General features: G+C 48.9%; 6 protein-coding genes across 6 annotated transcripts; 3 read left to right on the top strand and 3 right to left on the bottom strand.

Annotated features, from left to right (window-relative positions):
* Positions 1-46: 46 nt before the first annotated feature.
* ALT_0113 (uncharacterized protein) lies at positions 47-397 on the top strand (the record flags this gene model as incomplete). Its single annotated transcript, XM_033564469.2, has 1 exon — positions 47-397. One exon carries the CDS (start codon positions 47-49, stop codon positions 395-397), a length of 351 nt encoding a protein of 116 aa, XP_033420360.2.
* Positions 398-1,732: 1,335 nt separating this feature from the next.
* ALT_0112 (CFEM domain-containing protein) lies at positions 1,733-2,418 on the top strand (the record flags this gene model as incomplete). Its single annotated transcript, XM_033564470.2, has 3 exons — positions 1,733-1,813; positions 1,888-2,026; positions 2,081-2,418. 3 exons carry the CDS (start codon positions 1,733-1,735, stop codon positions 2,416-2,418), a joined length of 558 nt encoding a protein of 185 aa, XP_033420361.2.
* Positions 2,419-3,960: 1,542 nt separating this feature from the next.
* On the bottom strand, positions 3,961-5,385 carry ALT_0111 (uncharacterized protein; the record flags this gene model as incomplete). The annotated part of the gene is made up of 1 exon (XM_033564471.2): positions 3,961-5,385. The coding sequence occupies one exon, from the start codon at positions 5,383-5,385 to the stop codon at positions 3,961-3,963; it is 1,425 nt and encodes a 474-aa protein (XP_033420362.2).
* Positions 5,386-5,913: 528 nt separating this feature from the next.
* Positions 5,914-7,428, bottom strand: ALT_0110 (acyltransferase family protein; the record flags this gene model as incomplete). The annotated part of the gene is made up of 1 exon (XM_033564472.2): positions 5,914-7,428. The coding sequence occupies one exon, from the start codon at positions 7,426-7,428 to the stop codon at positions 5,914-5,916; it is 1,515 nt and encodes a 504-aa protein (XP_033420363.2).
* Positions 7,429-8,540: 1,112 nt separating this feature from the next.
* On the top strand, positions 8,541-9,728 carry ALT_0109 (glycosyltransferase family 32 protein; the record flags this gene model as incomplete). Its single annotated transcript, XM_033564473.2, has 1 exon — positions 8,541-9,728. The coding sequence occupies one exon, from the start codon at positions 8,541-8,543 to the stop codon at positions 9,726-9,728; it is 1,188 nt and encodes a 395-aa protein (XP_033420364.2).
* Positions 9,729-11,736: 2,008 nt separating this feature from the next.
* Positions 11,737-13,395, bottom strand: ALT_0108 (FAD-binding oxidoreductase; the record flags this gene model as incomplete). The annotated part of the gene is made up of 2 exons (XM_033564474.2): positions 11,737-12,758; positions 12,807-13,395. 2 exons carry the CDS (start codon positions 13,393-13,395, stop codon positions 11,737-11,739), a joined length of 1,611 nt encoding a protein of 536 aa, XP_033420365.2.
* Positions 13,396-16,014: the final 2,619 nt, after the last annotated feature.

The following is a 16,014-nucleotide window of genomic DNA, read 5'->3' as shown; positions in this document are numbered from 1 at the left end:
ACATCGCTAGGCAAGAAGGCCCTCGCCTGGAACATTACCATGGGGAATGCTTCGCACATTAGGAGACCAGTCGGACAGATATCTCAGGAACTGTTTCGCGGTGGAGGAGACCCCAACGCTAACATCCTGGACAGCTCCTATGATCGCGCTGAAGATCCGGCAGAGTCTTGAACAGCTGTCTGGCGACGAGTTCCACATTAGATACCGGTGGCTGCAAGAAGCACAGGCGTTTAATGGGCTCCTAGACATGGCGCCAGCATTTGATGCGGACACGCTGTATGTGAATAACTGGGCGAAGAGCCCGTTTCAGCAGGTCAGCTTTAGCTTTGAATCGGCTCGGTTCTGGCAGCCTTTGGAGGTGGAGACGTTGCCTGTTAAGAACTTGGCCGGTTGCTAGTAGTAACTTGACTGTTGCCTCATTTCCATTCTCTGCGGCCCAGGACTGTGGGGTCCGCCTATACTTGTCTTGAACTCCAGCATAAAATGCTCTGTTCCAAGGAGAAAGCGCATATTCTTTCCTGAGTGAAATCTCTAAGTCACCTTAGACCATCGGGAGGATCGACGTGCCCGGCGGAACGTGAACGTTGACACAACGATATGGAACTCTTCCCATAGAAAGTCTACCACCTCAAAGTATAGATCTGGTCTCTCTTGTACCAGTGGTCTCCACGAGCATGGTTCATGAGCAATGTACACAAATCTATTGTTTTTCCAATGATCCTCAATGATCTTGTTCTTCTTGGCGAAGCTCTAATCGACAGGAAGAGACAGAAAGTGCCCGCAGTGGAGGGTCGCTGAGGCCTGTCCGGCGTTCCGGCCGAGTTACCGGCGTCCGAATTACCCCATTCCATCTCAGTTAAAGTCTCCATAGGATGAGCCCGGGGAGATTGAGGCATAACATTTTCAGTAGAAGTTTTTGAACCATAGGCGTAGTACTGACACAAAAGGGGGCTATATTGAATATCTAATACTGCCACAGACACACAACCCAGCATGGATGAGGGACGCTACTAGGCATTCGAGCGCCTTCAATCATTTACTAATCAACAAAAAGGGCAATATTCCCTCATGTATGTAAGACCGATGAATAAAGGAATGCGCGAATTGAGACGGACAGGCAGGACAGGGTTCACATGCTGGTGGACTCTAATGAGGGTAACAGGTACTGCCCAATGATAATTAGTTGATTGGGCATGGAAACAGGGTGTTATGGGTTCCTGATGTGAACTGTTAAACTAGTTAGTTGTGGCTGCGGCCAGCCCCCCGTACCACTGTTTTCTCCACAAATCTGTCCAACAGTGCTTGCGGGGGTACGAACACTCCAGCAACAGAGCCAAAGGACCACCCTAACCCACTTTTGGCTGGGTTCTGGGACTCTGTCTTACTCAACCTTTGATTTGATTTGTTCATTCCATTACAGGATCAACTGTATCATAGTAACGGGATTACTCTGTATAAAAAACCAGCAGACCAAGACTGAAAAGACCCGAGCCGGCTGAGTCAATGGAAAAGATAAATCAAAGATAATTCTACGCGACCAATAACATGACGTGAATGATGTGCTCGTAGCCGGTATACTCCGCTAGCTAGATATGAGGCCTGGAGTGCCAGATCATTTAAGAATAGTCGGGTGCATACATTCGAGTTTTATTGTGCTTTGTCGCGTTGAGAGCCCCTTCACGCCAGACAACCTCCAGGCTATCCATCCCTTCGTTTTCACATCATAGCCAAAATGCGTCTCGCTGCTGCTGCTGTTCTGCTCGGCGCCGGTGCCATCACCAGCGCCCAACTATCCAGTATCCCACAATGCTCTGTAAGACTTGTCCGCTCAATGCTCCGGCTCCATATCTCGTTTCAAAACTAACCCCTGCTCCCTTTCTCTCGAAGCTTAACTGTCTCACTTCGGCCCTTGGTGCGGACGGCTGCTCTGAGCTGACGGATTTCGCATGCCATTGCCAAAAGACGGGCCTTGTGGAACAGGTTGTGCCCTGCGTCAAACAAGCTTGTGATGTCGCGGACCAACAAGGTATGAGAAGCCATATTCCCCTCCGTATGATCCTCTCTAACCCATGCCCTTTAGCCGTTTCCAAGGTCGTCGTATCTTTGTGCTCTGGTGTTGGCCACCCGGTCTCTGTCCCGCCGGTGGACTCGTCGACTGCCACATCGACTGCTGCAGGAAGTGTTCGGACCACATCGAGCAGCTCCAATTCTACCACGGTCAGTGGTTTGGGCGGAAGCTCTCGGACTTCGTCTACGGCCTCCCTGACTTCGACTACGGGTTCCAGGACTTCGTCCACGGCCAACACTGCTTCGCCTTCGAACACCTCCCTATCCAACGGGGCCTCTGGCATTGGATCCGGAGTTGCTCAGGTGGCTGGTACTGCCATCCTGCTAGCCAGCATCATGTTTTTGGTCTAAAGAATGGTGTGGAGAACGACTCGGAGGTTCTTTCCACTGTTGGCTGATATACTGACTTTGACGCTGGTAGCTTCCTGCTGCCAAGCTACCTCAAGCTACAATCATTTATAATATCTACTATTCTATAATACATTATACAATTACGACACTGTGGAAAACCTGACCGCAGGGTGCATTTCTTCGCTAATTGTCTGTCTCAAACTTGACCCTAGAGCCTTCTCAAATTCGATTGTCATGATCCATGGAAAGAATAACGACGAGCGGAGTCCTCAAAAGAGGAACACCCAGACACAAAAGAAAGGCATTCTCATGGTCAAATATTTGGTCTGACTTGTTCACATGTGAATACACGAAGTCTCATTGGAATGGCGTCATGGCGGTTCGAAGCAAGGCACTCTCCAGCAGCTGCCTATATAAATATGCACACCTCTAAAAACTTGGAATGCGGAAAACAGGGATTCCCAGCGAGAGGCACCGTAATCTAAACACCCTAGTTGTACAGAGTAATATTATCAGCACCGGCCAACTAACCGAAAATAGAAAGAGAACCTTAAATACGTCCTTGGTTCGGAGCTTATTATAATTAGTTGTGTGTGCGCGGGATTTAACTTTCATTCTGACTCTGTAAGGTACAAATGCAAGTCAGCAAGAAGAACAGTGCCCAAACTAAGGGGAGAATGACTGGACCAAGAAGCCTTGTCTAAATCCTCAGTGTCTGCCAGTCAATCTCCTCGGACCTCGTCACTGTGCCCCTGGCTGGAATCTCATTTCCCCGGTGGGGACTAATTTCCGCGAAAGTTCGCCCAATGCCTGATTCCGACGATAGCAGATACCAAACCGCACACGATCCTTATCGCCTACTTCGTATTGATGCATGATATTCCCTGCATTGAACGATTCCTGTCATAATTACCTCGTGAAAACCAAGGTGGCCAAGGTGGGACTAGATCAGCCACCGACCGGATATCTAACCGAATCGAGATTGAAAGTCTCCATTGACCAATTGATGCATACGCCCAACGCGGGGATTAAGATCCTTAGCTTGAGGACTGCCCCACCACGCAGGCACTAACTATCTTGAGTTTCGGGCACATGCTCAAAAGGTACTGGGGCACTCCCCAGGTACGGGACTCACCTCGGTCGATCAATGTCTTTGAACAAAATGGTGGCAAAAGCATGTGAAAGCACGCATAACGCTTGATAGCAGGCCAACCCTTTTCATGCCAAAAAAAAGAACTGATCCTGTGGGAGAGCACGCTACCCCCGCGCCGCGCAAGCCACCCAGCCCACTGGCCAAGTTTCTACCCCAACAAACAAGATAGGAAGATAGGAAGACAGTATGGAGAAATGGAGACTGACAAGGATTCTGGACCGCCACTGACTCTCAAAGGGATCGTGGTTATCATTTCTCCTTTTGTTCGTTCTGTAATTTCTGTGTATTGATAGTGGATCCACCGTTGTATTATACATCGTAACAAGATCGCATTCACCCTCAAGGGAATTGAAAAACGAGCCATGCAAGACTCCTAGTAAAGAATTAAATCAAGATTCTGCACACATACCCAGCTCTGCTAGGAGGTCTCTCGCGGTAACGTCGATACCGCCAGCGGCTGAGTCCTCCCACCCAAATGCCAGGAAGAGTGTGTCATCAATGTACCCATGATACTTCTGGCCGTGGCTTTTCCAGCTGATGCTAGTCATGTAGAGCATCTCGGAGTCTTCCGAGAACAAGGTTGAAGAAGATACATCTGACTTTTTCGCAGCAGTATTGCGACCAAAAATCCAAATTGGTTTCGACGAGACCGCATAAATCTCATATGGCGTAGAACGCCGAGTAAGCACGACATATGGCTCATATACGGGGTGAAAACCTTGCATGGTCTTTTGTTGGATGATGAAAAGCACAAAGGTATTGGTTGTATCAGGCTGGCAAGATTGGTCCGATCGTGCACATAGAGTGATAGCTAGCGAGTTTGTCGCTTGATGGATTTTCTGCGTTGGGTTCGTACTCTGAGGCAGGAATCTCTTGAGACACGCTTGGTCAGAAGCCGCCGTCGCCAGAGCCAAGTTTGGCCCAACGGAGCCATCGAGCTCGAGTTTCGCAAATACTCGCACCGGTGTAATATCGTGGTGTATGAACATTTGCCCAAAGTCGTCCCAGAAAAGAAACCAATTCTTCTCGACAGCATTCCATGGCATTGGACGTTGGAGCTCACGATACTGGCGGAACTCGTGTTCATGTATCGTGTCCATGCCCCAGTCCACCAAGATTCGAAAATCGGAGATCCATTGTCCAAAACACGTAAAGAAAGAATTCGAGCCATAAATGGTGTACGGAATCTCGGGCCCGTAGAATACCCTCGCATCATGAGGCCCAATGCTGAGACTAAAGTATGAAATGTCGCCGACGCACTTGCTGGAGTCACCAAACGTCGCTGGTATGGGCAATTGCAGGGGTGGTTCCAGACAGCTCAGAACTCGCTTATCTTCTGAGAACGCCGCATTGCAGACGAGTTCAGCAAACCAGACTGATGCCATTCGAGCCGAAGGAGGGTGATGAAGTTGGGCAGTGACGATCCAGGTGTCAAGCAATTCAGGATGGGGTATGATACTGGGATTTATCACGGTTCTTCTCCCAAAATCGATCTTAAAGTACTTTCGATCGCCACTAGATGCTGAGTATAATATATGATGCGTCCGAGACATTTCTTTTTCGATTATAGGACGTCTTCCGTCCTCGTCTGCGGATTGTCCCTCCTGGCAGTGAGACCAGGCTTCGCTGCCGGGGACGCCTGAGCAAGCTGGCTCGGGTTCCCCGGCATTAATGTGTGATACAACCGTGGAGTGATACGGGGACAGAAAACTCGTTTGCAAGTCGAGATGCTTGGATTGAAGTTTAGCGACGAGAATCACTGCGGACAATAGCCCTGCAATAAGCATCAGGCGTGTGGCTGGTATTTTGGCCATGTTCAGTCTGGTGAGTGTAGAGTAGAGCATCGGATGTAACAGTAAGAGCTAATGAGCCATATTTCAGCAAACGGGTTGCCGAAGGTTGGTCACTGATACATTGACTAGAGAAGGGTGGCCCCAACGGACGCGGGTAGTGGCTGAATTGAGGGGTGCATCGATGGCGAGTGGCCACATCCGCAACTCTTAATTTCTGTGTATGGTAATCGGCGTATTCTCAGAGCATCAAGTTAATTTCTCGCCAGATACGACTTCTAAGAGTGACAATACATCGACCGTGAGAATTGAGGTAAAGCTACGAAAAACACATGCCGAAATCAATGATCCGACAAACTTTGCCACTATGGTCTCAGACACATGGTGTACTACGTCCTTTCGTAGCAAGTGTGCATGATTGAGGTGTATCCGGACTTAGGGAGTCCAAGCATTGCTAGACTTGTATCATACAACAATTTATAATGCAGAGTAGGCTCTGCATGAGAGGCTCAAAAACAAATAAGTAGAATCATGAACACAAGCGGAGATTTGTCAAGTTTTGTCGGCCAGCGCCTCTTGATACATCCGTTGCGAGAGCCTTACAGCAGGCTCGTCAACTAGTCTAGTCGTGACCTCTGCAAGCCAGAGGGTCAAGGGCAACAAAATCAGCTGTGGGACGAGAAAGTTGACCTCAAGCCCAAAAGGACCAAATGTAGGCAGGGGCAAACGATTAATCCACCAGGGACAATTTTGGGCATGTGAATCGCGCTCGAATCCCACCGCAGCGTAGAGCCTGTCTCCCAAAATCCACAGAACCGGTCCGTGGACTAAATAGAAGGCAAATGAAATGCGACCCAAGTACTGGTTGAACGGGGCTGCAAAAAATGCCCTGAGCCACTGAAGGTGAGATGTGCACGAGACAAGGAAGACAGCGGCCCAGAACAGGTAGAACCACTTGTAGTCGAACACTGCCTGTGGCTTGAGGAATGATAAGAGGTACCACCCCGGTGAGTCACGTAGTTGTTGCAAGTTATCTGTATGCGATGGGACCCCGCCGAGATAGAGGCTGGCATAGAAGAGTAAAGTCATAATGGCTGACTTGAAGGGCTCCAGTCTGCGAAAAAAGCCGGGCAAGTCATTGCGCATGGCGAGGAGATCGAGATCTCTCAAAAGCATGCCAGCAATAAACATGGCAAAGTGCGCCCCATCCGCAATGTACAAAAAGTATACCACCAATGCGACTTCGCCGATCAGCCGGGCGTTGCGGCGAAACCTTGCAAAAGCGATCGCGGCGGTGTAAACAACCAGAGAGCCTCGATATTCGACGGGTATAGACCAAGTATGGGAATTGTACGTGAACCATGGCTCACCGCCTGTTCGCAGAACGAAGCTGAAATTCTTGAATTCGGCGTACCAATTCCATAGTTCCGAGAGGTAGCTTCCTTGAAGCTCTGGGACAGTGCGAATTTTAAACAAATGCAAATAAGTCATGTAGCAAAAGGTTGTGCAAATGAGAGGTATATAGAGACGAAACCATCGGCGGAATATCGCAGAGGAAAGATTTTTACCTAGTTCAGCGTAGTCGCCATCCTGGATGCATCCCAGTGGCTTCATGGAGAGAACGTACCCAGAGAGCACGAAGAAGACGCTGACGGCAAAATGACCCCCGGCGAACATTGTTCGAACACCAGGAAGGCACGCGAAATAGTACTTGTTGTCGTAACCATATGCTAGCTCAAAGGCCTTTCCAACTCCTACGCCATCGTGGGCCCAAAGTTGATGATGTTGCCAGTAGACCATGAGAGCCGCAAACCCTCGCAATCCATCTAGGTATGCGGTCGGCCTGGTACGCTGTCGTTGCTTTTCATTCGTGTTTGTATCGCTATTTGTCGGCCCAGTGAACAAAGTGGGCAGGAAAGGAGCCATCCATGAAAAAGACGACTTTCCATGTCGAGGGTGTGTCCTCTGGGCTAACTGTGGTGTCCACTGTCCACCCTCGATGACTCGTTCGGGACTCAAGTTCACCTGAGGCGAGAAGCTCTCAATTGAGGCTGGTAGGATGGGCATCGCGGGGCCAAGAGTTGAAGTTGCCAGGGTCTTTTGAAAGGTCGAAGAAGACGATCAATAAAATCCCAAGTCTCAATGCTTGAGAACTAATACACAGCTCCTGGTAACTCGATAACACGTGAATTGCGTGAACTCATACAGTGACTAGTGCTCCTTAAGTGGGTCGCTGGACAGGCAAGGCCGTGCCAGTGTCACTACCCACTGGTGCCGAGGCTGCCGCAAGATTGCGTTTTCGTAGAGATTATGCCAGGTTTTTGAGGACCATCTTTCCTACCTCCACACGCCGGGGTACCCCGGGGAACATACTCGAGTGGCTGAAGCTGGGCAGGTACAAAACCGTACAATCTCGCCCCCGCACTTCGACCAAGGTTTGGGGTCGTATTTGAGTGGGTTCCATAGGTACAGTGGTACCTCAAATGTTTGAATCCTATTTGTATTTACCGCTAGCCTGTTTAGGTATCCCGATAGATTCTCAAAAACTAGCAGTCATAATAGTCCCATGAGGGATATTATGATGGATTCTATATAGCTTATCATGATTCTATCCAATGCTATAGAGCCTATGTATGTATATAATCACATTCACAGTGATTACTTTTAGTGAGGCGCGCCATGATGATGTTGTTAAATTGGAGAGGGTATCTTAGGATTTAAACCTTCAGCCGATACTTAGCAGGGAAGTTCCTAGTTAAGCTAGCGGTTTGTATTACATGGTTAAGATTTACAGAAGCCTCCATGGTGTTTTCCACTACGGAGTAAAATGCCATGATTGACTGCCCCACACCACATCCCTACTATTAAGTCTAGATGCCACCAAACAATCCAGTTCCTGTACCAGTGGCTACCACTGTGCTCGCGGGGTTATCAACAAGACAACCCAGCAAATGAGACATAAGCTTTCAAAGGTGTCAGCGACTAACGCAATCCGAGGCAATGCATTTTAGATTTAGTGAAGACCACATGTTAAATACAAAGCTATGTACTGAATGTAATCTAACACAGCGGTGAAATAAGGCTAAATTTTCCTGGACTCTCAATCTTTTACCTTTTTTCGACTTCTATGCTTTCCCGGATGAGAGGCCAGTGAATAAGATCACATCTCAGGCACAGACATGGTGGAGAAAAAATTCGCACCGATCAGTCTCTTTCCAAAGAGGGCACGTCGATTCACGCATGGCAGCCTGGCGACATTATTCCTGTTCATCTACTTCTGTGTCACCAGGACATCACACAACATTGGCGAGACTCGATCTTACTCTAACCAGGTGACCGCTAATGTTGGTGGAACATTTCCCCGGAAAATCTGGCAGATTTGGAAAGTGAACCCATTAGAATTTGACGAACGTGATATCGAGGTTGCGCGCAGCTGGACTGCGAAAAACCCGGGCTATCGGTACGAAGTTCTGACCGACCAGAATGACCTCGAATATGTCGAAACGAATTTCGGACCTCTTGGGGAGAATCGACCAGATATCGTTGAAACGTATCGATCTTTGACTGCGCCGATTATCAAGGCTGACCTGCTTCGGTACCTTGTGATGTACATAGAAGGAGGTGTCTATGCTGATATCGACGTGGAAGCATTGAGACCCGTAGAGCGATTTGTCCCAAACACTCATGACGAAAGAGATATCGGCATGGTCATAGGCATCGAAATTGATGAGCCAGAGTTCAGCGACCATCCTATATTGGGTCAGAAATCGCGATCCTTCTGCCAATGGACCTTCATGTGCAAGCCCCGACAGCCCGTGATGATGCGACTAGTCGAGAATATCCTCCACTGGCTTAATGAGCTGTCCATCAAGCAAGGAAAGCCAATCTCAGAGCTTCAGCTGGACTTCGATGATGTGATCACAGGCACCGGGCCTTCTGCCTTTACGAGTGCCATCCTATCAGAAATGAGCCGTACCACTGGCAAGACCGTGACATGGGATACGTTCCATGATATCCCCGAGTCCAAAGTTGTTGGAGGGTTTCTGGTCCTGACGGTTGAAGCGTTCGCCGCTGGGCAAGGTCATTCCGACTCGGGAACCCATAATTCGCGCAACGCGTTGGTCAAGCATCATTACCATGCCTCCGAGTGGCCAAAACGTCACCCCCGATTCTATCACCCCATCTTTGGGGAAGTTGAGAAGTGCAATTGGAACATGGACTGTGTGAAAAAGTGGGACGAAGAAACAACTGCTTTTGCTGCCCTGCCTCAGGAAGAGCAGGAGCGGCAGATTGCCATATTTCAGGCTATAGGGGAAGCGTTGAAGAAGATGGAACCGCCGCCGCAGCCCGCTTTTGGCGGTTTTTGATGCATTGGACATTCGTCTCCAACTTTCTCTAGTCGTTTGCTCCTTTCTTCCTTCTTCTTCTTCTCTTGGAAATATGATGATTTATTATAGATAAGCGGCTTAAGCCATTGATGACGATTATTCCACAAGATACTCTTATATTACTAGAACTACAGTTAGTGGCAGCGTGCCGAGTGACAGGACTACGGTACCATAGTCTGCGCAAAGCAACCTTTGGTGCACCTCCCGAGAGTCTGTCTTGGCCTTTATCGTAGCTACCTAGCATCGTGTTTATTCAACTGTCATGCTCTTGCTATGGCCCCAACTCTTACTGTGTAAGTCATTATGTGCACCATCCGATATGAGAACTGTGTCGCTGGGACCTTCTACGACCTTACTGATAGTTAAGACAATACTTTTACCCTGGTGATATGTTTGGTTTACATAGGGCGCAGTCGACAAGGGAAAGATGTCTCTAAATATCTCTCTGGCACGGCAAGGGGCGCGTTGCTTTCTCAGACTGTGGGTGCATTGCCCACACATCACATTCATCTAACAATATCCCCACATGTCTTGTCTGACACAGATTCGCACAGTCGGCGCTGTCTTCAACGCGTCTAGCAACCTCTACTGCCTTGTTACCAACAAAACCACTAAGTGTATCCTTGAGCATTACACTTGGACCATCCCAACTGATTTGGACACAAACACCCCCACCCCCACCCCCACAGTACCAGTTCGGTTTGTTCGATGCGTCGGCCAAGCTGGGCACGGCCGGAAACAACTGTACGGCTGGCGAGCCTGGAGCCTGTTCTTTTACGTCCGAGAGATAAAACCAATGTGCTTATGACTACTACATCAACAATTGCTTTGTTGACAGGGACTGATACAGTGGCGACATTGACTGCCTCTGCAAGTACATCTGCCACGTCCATGCCAATCGATGGGAGGAGAGACTCGTCGAATTCAAGGACTTTGGGGATCGGTGTGGAGACCGGTGTTAGGGGTGCGGCTATAATTCTGCTGGTTTTGCTGGCGGTGTCTTTCACACGCCACCGACGGAGGATATACCTTCCGGCACAAGGAAAGCCAAATACGACAGAAACTTCAGGTATACCAGTAGAGTTGGCTGGGTAAAAGTCGTCACAGAAAAGGAAGATACAGGGTCGAATGGATTATATGGGATGCCAGGACAGCAAACGATTTGTTCATTGCACTGTTTCCATCATAGCCACCATTGGAACCTCTACACTTACATGGGTGGTAGTCTCGCGAACAGTACCCATCCTATTGCCCAGAGAGCTCGATTATCATCCGATACCAGATCTGTCCCTTTGGAGACTGTAGTTTCTTTCGGGCACTAACATAAATCACTGTTCCAGTTTGGCATCTGAGATGTTATGTTATGCTCAGATGAGAAACCATGGGCTCAGTAGCGGTGTAGTATCCTTCCATCTAGACAAACAAAACCTTGTAGTCATCAGGCTAAGCCCACCAGGGAAACTGCCCAGAGGTTTTTATTATATTTACTATGGCGCCCCAGTATAAAGCCAAGTGTAGTGAACGCGGGTGAAACGCTGTGACTTGCTGAGGGTGAATATGCAGGAGATATCTTGAAATTTTTTTGTCTTAATCCGCTATATTGGCACTAGTCAAAACAGCAAGAATAATAAGGTCTCGTTGGATAATCCGCGCGAGTTGTTATTGTATGGTGAAGTATAGACACAAATGCAGAGGGATGGACATCTGATCCTTCTAACCTGCTCAAAACAATGCGAAATCAGAAAAGATACAGTAAAATTCGCGGATGGGGAATTCGGCGGTTGAACACTTGGAACCACGATAGCATCGGTCAAAATCGAAACATTTCTGTAAATCCTTTAGTTACTCCGCGCGGTAAGAATCGCAGACAGGTGTCCAGGGAGCGGACCACTAGCAAGATTAGACAAAGTATTGAGGCCAACTCTTGAGACTGTCAAATTCATTAATGTGCTGCATAGTACACAGCTGGGGATGCATACTTACAGCTTTAGATTTGAGGATGGAGCTTGAAGCCCCCTGTGCAGCCTCTCTGAAACAGCCCGTCCGGGTCATACTTTCTGCTGACCTCCGTCAGGAAGAGCAGATTCTCCTCGCCGTATCCTTCCAACGGTCTCTGCCACTGCGCACAGTAGTTCAGGTAGCGGAATGGATGGTCTGTCCCATTGGCCGTGGCGAACGCGTCGATTTTCTCAATGGTTTCGCGTATAGAGGCGTAGACATACTTGTCATCCCCGGCCCTCCGCCAATACACGGAGAAACTGAGGATGAGGAGCGCATCATCCGTTCCCTCATGAATGCCGAGCACGTTTGCGTCACCTTTCGCTGCCCACGAGGGCAGGAACGGTTGCATGGCAATCGTCCAGATCAACCCCTTGACCTTCCGCAACGAGGTGATGGCCTCCTCATGGGCGGCACGTGCAGCCAACATCGTACGCAAATCGTTCTTGATGGTCGTAGTACCGAAGGACCATCTTTGGCCTGGTGGACAGGTGCCACTCATCTCAATCACAGCGGATGTCACTGTGTGGACTTTAAAGGTGCTCCAGAAGCGCCAGAGAGTTGCGAACCCCGAATTCTTCCAGTAAACCGGCCATTTCTTGGGCTCTTCCGGTGGCTTTGTGTAGGCCAAATGGACCGTGACTGTTTGCATGCCTAACCCCTGTATGTAGGTGAAACAGGCGATAGGCGCTGCGGCGTGGGTATCGACAGCCGCTCCGCGTATTTTGGGATTGGCGAGTTTTGCACTCTCATGTAAGGCCATGAGCGCCTTGGTGGACTGGGAAATGGGAGCGTACATGAACCCACTCCATATTTGCGTGGACGGGAAGCAGCGCAATGTAAAGCGGGTAACGATGCCGAAATTGTTCGAGCCGCCTTTAAGGGCACGCCAAAGATCGGGGTGCGACAAGGCAGTGGCCGTAACAATGTTACCTGAGGCGAGAACGACTTCGTAGGCTAGGACATTCGAGCAGGCCAGACCAAAGCGTGGTGTGAAGAAGGATATACCGCCTATAGAGTTAGTTCGGAATATGTTAAGACATAAACAGTTATACTCACCCCCCAATGTATACCCAGCCACACCGACATCAGAGCTTCTGCCTCCTACAACGCCGAGACCCTTCTCATCCAGGATCCGCGATGCTTCAGCCCAACGCACCCCTGCTCCCAGGGCTACGCTTTCTCTGTCATCAGACACTGTCACTTCCCGAAACAGAGAGAGATCGATCAACACGCCTCCTCTGGCGCTTGCACCGCCAGGTACAGGAGACTGGCCACCGCCCCGGACAGCGAACAAAACATCATCAGATTCTTTCCTTGGTAGCGTCCTTCGCTCGTCATATTCCCGTTTAAGAATGACGATGGCCTTGGCCAACTCACCAACATCACGTGGCTGGACGATGCAGGCTTGCATGACCTCGCGTTCCTGTTGGGCCCAGTAGGTGTTTATTGATTTGCGAAAGGCGTCTTCATCGCGATGCAAAAGCACAATGTGTGGCAGCGCCTTTGCGAGCTTGCTTGCGGTAACCGAATTCGTTGGAACTTCTAGCAGCGGTCGCGCTTGGGGTGGAGACTTTGTCCTTCGTAGGAACCAAACGACCGCAAATACGGCCGTCGCAATGCCCAGGGAACTCAAAAGAGTGACCATGGTGCCTTACGCGAGAGGCAACCCGAAGGATAATGCCGTATGGACTCTGTTAGCTGCAAGGATCCCATGGGAGCGGCGGCGATTTTGAATCTCACCCTCTTTCCAGACTGGGGCAGTGCACCCTCCTTGATTCGTGGAAACGGCGCCAAGGACTGGACTTGCTGGACAAACAGATGGAGAGGACACTGATCGCATTGGTACTAATTACTATACGGTGGATTTACTGGTAGCTGTTGTCGCACGTATCTGAAGCTTATTGACAGTTCATAGAAAATATCTGCGAAGACTCAGCATGCGACGGCTTAATGAACGTAAGAAGATTCGTAGTGGGGTTATTGAATTGACGGCAGTCTAACTACTGGAGCCGTTTAGTGACTTCTTGCGCTCTCACTATCGCTTTCCCACCATTTCGAGGCGTCTCCGTCGCCTAGCATCATCATCATTTAGGACTCACTCATCGCTCAGTTTACTTTCTGGAGATGGTTCTGGAACTTTGAAGCTCATGCTCTCTTACGATTGACCGAAGATGAGCTCAGATGTATGCATTCTGATATAGGAAACTTTGCCCATGTGGCTCAGGTTGCTCCACTTACGAAGTTGCCTCTCCACTGGTTTTTAAGTCAACGTTAGCGAACTTAGAACGCCTCGCAAGAAGGCCCTGGTTCCGGTGGCTTACAGATACCACAATTGCGGTGTCATCCTAACGGACACGCCGGTGACGTCCTGCCCCCTCATCTACTTCCAGAGGTCGGCATGGAGCGTTCACAAAGATCACGTCAGATTTTAGCTAGATAGCCAAGAGTGTGTCCAACATAATGTAACCACTCTCTGCAGATTGACAAAGGAGAGACAACAGCAGGCTCGTACAACTTGGTACTGGCTGAGTGCATCATTGTGCTGTCGGCTATCTATCTCCGCCGGAGTCAGGGATGGCTTTTGAGGCTCTCCTTTTTGCTGGAAGCACCGCTGCACAGAGCACTTTGAGCTGCAAGGTTGCCTCATGCTTAGAGTTGGTTCTCAAATAAAACTACACCTGCCTGCCATCTTGAGGGACAACGAGGTTATTATCGTATGAACCTCCACTAAAACAAGCACACCACTGCTTTTTTGCAGCCCATATCACAACCATGATCCCGAGAAATCCAGAATTTTGACTACTTTGAGGGAGAACTACCTCCCGTCATTGACCGGAGCTGGTCGGATTGCCGACCTCAACACTGCTTGGATTTCCACGCAGTATCAAAAATCCAAACACCAGGGACCTAGACAATATTGCTGACCATCAGTGTTTACTTGACGCTGACTGACCACTGTGAAACTTGTTGGATGGTCGCGAAGGCCAAAGCTGAGGACTGAACGAGGGCTAGGATCTCTGCCTGAGCCACGTACTTGAGGCTCATCTTTCCCACCAGCGAATTGCTTCCTCTTCAAGCCTATCCTGTCTATCCTACAACTCCATTATTGCATTAATGCGCCATCATGTCTTTGGATATTACAATATTCATTCTTACCCCTTCTGGTAAATTTCAGTACATTACCGGAAGCCGACATATTGTCGAGCACCCTGAGACGCTACTGGCCAGTCAATGTCAGTGGCGTTGGATGAGTTCTACTACCCTGAGTTACTCGCACTGACATGGGCATAGGAGAATTCTCCCGGGATGGTCTTCATCGTATAGGGCGGTCCAGCGAGAAATCCATCTCAAACATTGTCGCTATCATTAGCTCCCTTCTAGCAGCTATTCTTTTGATTGGCTCTATCACTAACCTCTACTTCGCCACCACCGATGCAGTAAAGCTTGGATTGGTGGCTGTTTTCATGGTTTTTGCTCTCAGTGTTGGTTTGATGACGAATGCACGCCGGGCGGAAATATTTGCGGCAACTGTTGCATATGTTATGTTAAGTGTCTTCCACAGACCTATACTCTGAAAAGCTCTAAAAGAAAATTATTCATTGACAATGGCGCCATCAGGTCTTCGGTTCCAATCGAGTTCGTGCGCCCAGTGTATCAACATCAATATCCAGGAGTTTGGGCAAAATTTGCTTGGCTGACCACTGTGATTGCACAGCCAAGTTAACTTATCAGCTTCATACTCCAGCGGTAGAGCATATTTAGACACAGAACAAGGCCGCCTGCAACACACAATGACCCATCATTTAGACCTCCAGGCCGAGCTACTTCTAACCATCTATGGGACCCTAGAAAGTATTCAAGACGTAGCTCGCCTAGCACAGTGCCATAAAGCATTGCATCAGCTGCTCAACAACCTAGGAAACAAGAAACAAATCCTAAGATCTATAGTCACTAATATATGTTCAGCTTCCAAGCACTATAATATAAGTAAACCGGCTAACTCTCCCAGAACAACCTGCTGCTACTAAAGAACCTAAACAAGTTCTGGCTTAAAGCTCACTTTGGTACCCACTGCTTTTGGAAACCCACCAAATCACAGTTACCCACTAAACTAGTCAAACTAGAGTACAATCTGTCATTATCTACTGACTAGCTAGGATTCTACACACCTAAAAAGGGATGAGGAAGTCAGCGAAGAGCTTTACACCTAGGACACTGATAAGATCTTCAGTCACCATTACTCAGAGAACCTACCAACTTGTAT

The sequence above is a fragment of the Aspergillus lentulus genome (genome assembly GCF_001445615.1).
Source record: "Aspergillus lentulus DNA, contig: Alt01, strain: IFM 54703, whole genome shotgun sequence".
NCBI lineage: Eukaryota > Fungi > Ascomycota > Eurotiomycetes > Eurotiales > Aspergillaceae > Aspergillus > Aspergillus lentulus.
This window is presented reverse-complemented; position numbering and strand designations above follow the sequence as displayed.